An 8,875-nucleotide genomic window follows, 5' to 3' on the forward strand; every position below is an offset into this window, starting at 1 on the left:
GACATCGGAGGATTCATGAGACGTCACATTTAAAGTATAGAAATAAAACTTTTTTCCGACGCATACAAAAAATTTACTTCCAATATCATACAAATGTAATGTAATAAAGTAGTTTCAGGATAATTTAATTTATTTTTTGTATCTTTTCATTGGTGTTGCCAGCGACACGAGTGTAGGAAATCTAAAAGGCCCGCAGGTCGAATTAGGTAGGGCACCACTGGATTAAGAAATCATAGACCACCATCAGTTACATAAAGTAGGAATTGAGTAAAAGAAACTATATATATATATATATATATATATATATATATATATATATATATATATATATATATATATATATCTTGTTTACATAGTAATTTTGGAGGTTTGAGGTCATCGGTAAGGAGATTCTTTTGTCACGCCAAGGGCACCGCAATCTGCTAAGTCTGAAATGCCTATAGTGAAATCAAAAGTTTGCTTCATCTACTTTTAATAAAAAAATGAACTTGTCAACAAAAATTTGTAACATTATTTCACATTTTCAAATGCGCATTTATTAAAAACAATGTAGATCTACTCAAAATGTCATGACGTAATAGGGTCTCTCCCAAAATGTATACTCTCTTTTCACTTTTTCAAATCGCTTTTTTAGCGTCACAGGAACCCTGGTGATAATTGACGTCACATGCCAACACTAACGCCGAGACCCTAGATCGACATCTAACATCAAACCAACGACATCTTAGGTCAGCCCAAAGAGTGATATCAAGTTTGGGCTGCTCATAGCTAAATTTCATCTATTCTACTGACACCGTTACAACATGTTTCGAAAGCTCTCCTACGCTGCTTGTGCTTTTGCGGTTGGATTAAAAAATAAAGTGGACCTTCCGGATTCCCCGCTTCTGTCTGACAACTCTGTTAGTAAACTCAATCTTCAGCGATGTCTGATGCCCCGTGTCAGCGCTGGAACCGGCGACTGTCAACTTTACGTTGGCGATAGGATCAAGAGAGCTGTTGGCTTTCCTCAGCTGACAGCATGCTGTAAGCCCCTGAGATATAAAGATTTTATCATTTCTTACGACACCAAAAACCGTATTCCAAATTGGGTGTACGAACACCTCCAGTATCACAAATTCTACAAGGACGACCCCTGCGACCGAAGAGTCAACGTCTGCCCTTACAAGTGAGTATCTTATTTACTTAGTCTAGATTTTAAGATCTAGATCTAGATATACTTTGACTGTATCACCACTTTAAACAAGTCTGTAATCTAGATCTGAATCTAAATCGAGATTCTTCTAGAATTCTAGAACTAACATTTTAAAAAGACAAAGTATTACAAGAAAGTTTCGTTAAAGCCAAGTCTTGTAAATGACACTTATAGAAAACTTTACGTGTTTTGTAAGACTGAGCCTTGAGAAGGTTAGTTCTCCAGCCAGTTACTTGTATTCGTGATCCACATTATAAGGACCTCGTTTTTGGGTGCAATGCAATAATGTTGAATCGCTGTTATTGTCTTCCCCCCTCCCCCGGCCGGTATTGTAAACTGAAAACAATGGACAATCTAAATTGCCAGGAATAAAGAATTGCTGTACAATGAAAAAAAAATTACATTACAATAAATTTGATCTAAATCTAGATCTGCACGTAGACTATACAATTAAACTAATCTAGGTATTCTAATTAAATGTTCACTACCTTTACTATTTTAACTGTGAATAGACCTTGTTTTTAATAACTAAATAAAATTGAGTTTTTGTAGTATGAAAAGGAGAGTGACCTTTTAGGGATTACGGGCACGACATGACCTAAAGTGTGTTGATGTGCCAAAAAAATAACTCAAACTCTAGATCTTGATCTTTGATCTCCATTATTTAACAGTAGGCTAGTCAGTAGGTTATAGATTTTCTAGACTGGATCTAGATTCTTGATCTATCTATCTCGAGCGCTCTATCTTCTCTATAAATAGAGATAGATCTAGATCTCAGGGTAATAGATCTGGATGAGCTAGTTTAAGATCTAATCCATCTAGATCTTGATCTAGTTATTCTAGATTCTAATCGTCAATGCAAAGAAAGTTTTTTTAAAATCATTTTTATGACTCGACCTTGAAAACATTTGTTCTCTAGAGTCCATAGTATTTCGTAATGCAAACACCTAGGATCTAGCATCTAGAGCTATGCTTTGTAGATTGTTTTAAATGAAAGTCATTGTAAGTGAATACTCTATAGAATGTAGATCTAGATGAGAAAGATCTAGATCTAGTCATAACATTTATATCCTAGTTCAACAGCATGGTGACACATTTATACACAATCTAGTTCAATATACCTTCATGTTATTAACTGTTATATATTGTATTTAGAAATGTGGAATCATTGATGGTCATTTAGGAAAACACTTGTGTTGTCTTTACCATGGCGGAATAATGTATTACATCAAGTATGTACATCTACTGGCGTGCACCTGATACATATGAGATCTAGATCTTCTTGCAACAATAGACTTCTTGAACAACATGTTGCCTTTTTTGGTCCACTCCTAGATTCCAATATTTAAGCATACTCCTCTACTCGTGTAGAAAACGTTTTATTTGTATTTTTAAAGATGATTGAACTGACGCTAGATCTATATATGTCTTTCATTCACAGCGAGGACAATCAGACTGGTCAAGAAAAACCAAAGTTCCACCCTGACTGTCGTATCCATGGCTACCACCGTGCAGATGTCAGAGATTACTGCGATACAGAATACGAACTTGGACTTATGGCTGACCCTGCTAACTATCCATTCGATTCTGAGGCCTGTGCAGAGACTCAAGTCATGACCAATGTTGTACCGATTGTAAGTAGGCCTAAACCAAGACTAGTTATTGTACTGAAAATATTACCGGACATTATAAGTTAATCAGGACTAGTACTTAGGATAATCAATGTTTGTTGTAGTACTTCTTAGGAGAGCACTGTTTGTATTTTGATTTTAATCCTCTATTTTATCTCAGGTGCCAGGCTTCAGTTGCGGTCCTTGGTTTGACCTTCAGTGTTACATCCGGGAAAAATTAGTCCGTGAGAACAAGAGTGTCTATGTGTGCTCTGGACCTTTGTTTCTACCCAGGTAAACACACAATCTCATCGAAATCAACATAGTTCTAGCTCAATTCCACCTAAATTGCAAACACTGACATATCTTTACAACTTGAACTGTATACACAGTAGCCTGTGAAAAGGTTTTGAATTTTTCTGGCGTCTTAATACGATAACTGGGTGGGGGGGTGCAATTTTATCTATATTACTATTAAATTATACTAATTGTATTTTAAATTTCTTTTTATAGATAAGATAATTTTAGTGTACAATAAGTCTGTATGTATGAATGAACTAAATAGGTAGGCCTACATCATGACCTGAAAGATGTTGATGTGCCAAAAACTAGATCTTATTAATTTGTCTACCCCGACATCAAAATCATTCTATCCGCATACCCACCCCCTTTTTTTTTTTTAAATACTCTAGAATAAAAAAAATTTTTCCCGCGTACACTATTGTACTAACTTGATTACTAAACTTCAGTCTTTTAGGCTAGGTTAAAATAGGACCCACACGACACTTTTGATACCTAAATCTATAATTCCGTTTGACAAAGTAGCTCATAAACTTTTAAATTATACAATTTGACTAGCTCGGGGAATTAAGAAACTGGATAAAGGGCGCGACATGATCCGAATAGTGCTCGCGACATGGTCTGAATAATGTCGATATAGCCTGACTAGAAATGAAATTTTGAGTTTTAAAAAATGTGTTAAGGGATGGTTTTATCAAAGCATTCGGTCGATGGTCTTTGTGGGAAGGTTTAAGGTTTAGATCTGTTTCAACTGAAGCACTTTGTATTCAACTTTTGTATTTGTTTCCAGTGAGAACGACGGCAAAGTCCAGATGAGGTTTGATGTCCTTGGTGAGGGAGAAGTCTCGGTGCCATCTCATTTCTTTAAGGTTGGTTCTTTATCAGTAGAGATTAAGTCAGTCTGGCATTATTGTACCTTAAGTCAGTCTGGCATTATTGTGCCTGACTAGGTTTCAATTGTTCATTTCTAGTCAGTCTGGCATTATTGTGCCTGACTAGGTTTCAATTGTTCATTTCTAGTCAGTCTGGCATTATTGTGCCTGACTAGGTTTCAATTGTTCAATTCTATCTCCCATGTTTTCAAGTTCAGAACAATCCCTCTTCCCCAACACCACCGTATTGCATGATGTACAGTAGAAGTAAAAGTGACCTCTAGTTTTCACTAAGACACCTGATTGGTGTCATCGGTTTTAAATCTAACATTGACTTGGTGTTTCATAGTCTACTGAGACTTTACACAAAATAGTCCCTACAAATATGGCGTGTGATTTTTTTGGTGTAAATTGTAGGGCTGTGCATTTCAGTCTTCTTTCAAGATTGCTTAGAAAGAAATGTTTCAAGTTTCACTTTCAAATCTATTGACTTTGATTGAAGACACAGCTGAAAATGCCAAAGCAGTCATCTCTCAAATGCTAGTCAGGGGCAGATAAGTTATGTAAATGAATGAAGACGTTTCGACAAAACTTGTAAAACCTGAATTAAAAGCTTGTTTTAAGCCTTCTCTTTTTATCGGGCCCCTGACAATAAATAGAACAAACAATTAACGCAAATAAAGCAATGTATAGTACTCATGGGCGTAGCCCCCCCCCCGAAATGAAATCCCCCCCCCCCCGCAGGTTTGGGGGGGGGGTGGAGTCGGAGTTTATTGACTGATTTTTTGCTTTGATTTTGTTTATTTTAGGTGAGATTTTAATACTAAACCATCACTTGCACCAGCTCAGCCAAGGGTTTTTGAGTTTAAAACACCCTGCCAGGGGTTTTTGAACTTAAATCCCCCTCTTCTAAAAAAAAATGCAAACGACAATCCCCAGATTCCAAGAGCACAGTTAAGGAAGAATTTGATTTTAAAACCCCTCCAAAGCTAATTACACACTCAAAATTCTATGTGCGTAGCTAAATGGGTTTTGACTCAGTTTTGAGTTTAAACCCCCCTGTAGCGGGGTTTGAAGGTAAAAAATACCTCTTTAATATTAAGGGTTTTGAGTTTAAACTCCTCTCCAGTGGAGTTTAAAGCTAAAAAATACATCTTCAATGTAAAAAAAAGCAAATTACGCACTCAAAATGCTATGAGCGTTGCCAAAAGGGGTTTTGAGTTTAAAAAATATCTCTTCAATATAAAAAAAAGCAAATTACACACTAAAATTATTTTAGCGTAGCCAAGCCAATTGGGAGTTTTGAGTTTAAAACCCCTCTCCTACAGATGACATTTTTTTAAAGTTTAAAACCCCTCCAGATGGTTTTGAGTTTAAAATCCCCTTACAGAGAGTTTTGAGGTGGAAAACCTCTAGCTTCATATATTATTCTAAAGGAAACTACAGTTACCATGACCGTAGCTAAATGCGGTTTTGAATTTAAAAAATAAAAAAAAAACTCAAAAGATATTTTTTAGTCTAAAACCCCCAACAGATGATTTTGACGATAAAACTTCCCTTTTCAATATAAAAACTTAAGCAAACTACAGTCACTTAATTCCAAGAGCGTATTCAAGAGGTTACACATTTCTACCGGTGGCGGGGCTCAATTATTAAAGTGCAATGAATAGTCATCTGGCGAAATTGAAAAACACTAAATGTGGCTCTACAAAGATGGCTAAGACAGATTTTAGGAGTCAGTTATAGAGATCGGGTCTAAATCAAGGAAATCCTATGCCGAACTGGGAGTCGACCCCCTAGTAAGATTGTGACAGAGTCGCATGAAGTTTGCGGGATATGTTCTCTGACAAAATGAATTACGCATAATAAAAGTTGCGATGACATTCTAGTACAACTTGGCGCCACACATTCATGAAGGTCTTCAGAGCAGGTGGGAATAGGCTTTAGACATTACCAGTGACAGATTTTTGTGGAAGCAGCTTGACGACAAATGCGCTGAACGGCGCGGGACTTGTAAGAATAGCACATTAGGTTTTTGAAATAAAACTTTTAATAGCAGGAAAATGCAATGTAGATATCTCAGAATATGCATTTGTTGGATTTTAATACAAGAAGTAGTGCTTGGTGGCGGGGCTCCGCCTCGCGCTTGAGGAGCTCCCTGCGCTCCCCCAGAACCCCTTGCTGGCAAGGGCGGGGTGTCTACAATTTTTTCCACTAACTCCAGGAAGAACCTAATTCTAGGGCACAATAAACGTCGTCCGAAATAATGAAGGGTCAGAATGTAATAAAGATTATGTACGCACACACACATACATCCATCTAAATATATTTTTTCGGGGGGGGGGAGGATTTTTTTCTCCCCCCCCCCCCGAAAAAAAATCCTGGCTACGCCCATGATAGTACTGAACAAGCGTTAACTTAGCAAATGTTTAGTGAGATATCTACACTGATTAATGAATATAAATGGATGAAGGCAACACGTTCTGCCTCCATTATTCACTCCAATGTGCACGTGTTTTCCTCAAGGAAACAGTATTGAACCTGACTGGCAGTGGCAGAATTACAACACTGATTTTATCCGAGGGAAAAACACTGGGTCATTCTAACCTGATTCCAAACCTGCGCCGAACTTCCATCCACAAATGTACATCTTTTAAAATGTGTTCTTTCCAGGTTATCATTATTGAAACTCACGATGGCAATCTGGAGCTGGAGTCTTATATGATGCCCAACTGTAAACCGGAAGAAGGTGAAGAAGTGAAGTTGGACGACTACCTGACTCCACTGTGTCAAATTGAGCATGCCTCAGGGTTGATCTTCTTCCCTGAGAAGAAAGTCTGTTTCACCAGCAACAACAAGAGGAGAGGTGCCAGACTCCACGCTCTATAAACAGAGACACCAGTTGTTACAGAATCTCTCTAATGGTTTCATCTTACACAATTCTAGCTTTCTGAACTTTGACATCACTAATGTATTCTATTCTGTAAGATCAAATGCCAACCAGTGTCCACTACAAACTTCTAAGTACTAGCCATTGTCTGAAAGAAAATGTCTTGAACCTATTGAACCTTACCTCTAAAACATCAAATGGTAAATGTATTAGACAAATAAAGAATAGTATTACCTCATGCAGAACATTAAGCTGGTTTTATGGAGTTTTTTTGTTTTTTTTTACATTGCCTGATGTGTTTATGTTGTAATGTCATTTGCTAATATTGTCTGTTATTGCCATCATCTGTACAGGTTTAATAGAACTTGTGTCAAAACTAATTGAAAAAGAAAAGTAATTGTCTCACTTTAAAAAGGCATTCAAAATTGAAATAATGATTTTAAAAATATTTAAAATACTATTTTCGTCAGGCACTTGGGTCCAGTAGTTTTTCAATACAAACTATGGCCTGAAAGTAGATGAAGAATGAATACAGCTAGTCAAAGCTTGCAATGTTCTAATTACAGCGAAACACATGTTTACGAACTTGAACACATTCAAAAGTAATCCCTACAAATATCTGTCAACACAAAAAGGTTAGGGTAGATCAGGCATGTCAAACTAATTAAGGTGTATGGGCCACATAAAAAACCTATGATCTGAAGGGCCGCAGCTAAAAAATCAGTTGGAAAACATAGCCTAAAGTTTTATCTAATGTTTTTAGAAACAATACAATAGAATACAATAATTTTTTTTGTTTAGATAAACCTATAGTATTTTTTTTTATTAAAAAATTACAATGCTTCACATCTTTTCTGGGATACAAGCTTATTAATGCCAGGTTGAAGTTTGTTTGCTACAGACACTTTCATCACTGATGACAAATTTTGATCAGATAATCTCGAACGGTGGAAAAGAACTGCTCCGAGATAAGTGCTTGAAAACATAGCAAGAATTCTGGCTGCAAATTTTCGCAATTCAACGTATCGTTCAGGTATACTGTCAAATTTTGGCCCAGCCACTAGTCTATATACTTCGCTTTCACCAACAAAGATTCTGACTGAAATTCTATCAACTTTCATTGCACATTATCAGCAGCATTTTCAGGAGCAAATGAAACAACTAACATTCTTGCTCGTATTAAACTAAGCCACGAAAACTGTCATTGAAAAGCATCTACTAACGATTCCAGGTGTAGGACATATTTACCAAATGTTGCAGTCGTATTTAATCTTTTTAATTCCTGACACGTTGAGAAGTGAACAAAGTTTTCTCTTGATATTTGGTTTATCTACAGTAGTAACTTTGCTTGCTAAATCGATCACCGGCGGACAATGATTATGCCTGTGCTGGGTGTGGCAAAATATGTAGGTCAAAGCTGGGGATACCTAGCCACGGGAGACACTGCATTCCTCATTAATCTTTGGAATCGAGGACTAGCCGTATATATATATATATATATATATAACTTTGCTTGAAAGCACTTCACATCATCACAAGCAGTTGTGACAATTTTGTATTTACCTTGAAGTTTCAAATTCAAGTCTTGCAGGTGACCAATGAGATCAAATGCAAATACCAAATCCTGAACCCATTCGCCATTTTCGAAATGTTCAACAGGTTCACCTTTCTTGTTCAGAAACAATTAAAGTTCTTCACGTAGTGCAAAAAATCTCTTCAGTACTTTATAACAGGAGAGCCAGCGGACTTCTGTGTAGTAGGGGACACAATCAAATTAATTCGTGTCCAATGTCATCCGGAAACATTGAAAATTGGCGAGGATTTAAGCCACGAGCACGAATAAAATGCTCCTGTCATTTCTCAAAACCATCCTCGCTTGTTGTGGTGTTATACATAGAACAGAGCTCAAGTAGTTCCTCGTGTATCTCAAAATTCCTGTTACAGGCCCTTATGAATATAGCCAACTGTGCTACACCCGTTACATCAGTTGACTCATCGAGAGCCAATGAAA

The 8,875-nt window shown here is 36.9% G+C and overlaps 1 protein-coding gene across 1 annotated transcript; it reads left to right on the plus strand.

Moving 5' to 3' along the window:
- The first annotated feature begins 647 nt into the window (after window positions 1-647).
- On the plus strand, window positions 648-7,115 carry LOC106050551 (endonuclease G, mitochondrial-like). Its single transcript, XM_056042793.1, has 5 exons — window positions 648-1,165; window positions 2,634-2,826; window positions 2,984-3,096; window positions 3,893-3,971; window positions 6,648-7,115. Exons 1-5 carry the CDS (start codon window positions 804-806, stop codon window positions 6,861-6,863), a joined length of 963 nt encoding a protein of 320 aa, XP_055898768.1. The 5' UTR covers window positions 648-803; the 3' UTR covers window positions 6,864-7,115.
- The last annotated feature ends 1,760 nt before the right edge of the window (window positions 7,116-8,875 follow it).

Source organism: Biomphalaria glabrata, chromosome 9, assembly GCF_947242115.1.
Source record: "Biomphalaria glabrata chromosome 9, xgBioGlab47.1, whole genome shotgun sequence".
Lineage (NCBI taxonomy): Eukaryota > Metazoa > Mollusca > Gastropoda > Planorbidae > Biomphalaria > Biomphalaria glabrata.

Bases quoted from the DNA above. Each gene is read 5' to 3' on its own strand.
- LOC106050551 (XM_056042793.1), top strand. From the start codon at position 804: ATGTTTCGAAAGCTCTCCTACGCTGCTTGTGCTTTTGCGGTTGGATTA. The intron at 3,097-3,892 runs GTAAACACACAA...ATTTGTTTCCAG, and splicing joins GGACCTTTGTTTCTACCCAG to TGAGAACGACGGCAAAGTCC. The intron at 3,972-6,647 runs GTTGGTTCTTTA...TGTTCTTTCCAG, and splicing joins TGCCATCTCATTTCTTTAAG to GTTATCATTATTGAAACTCA.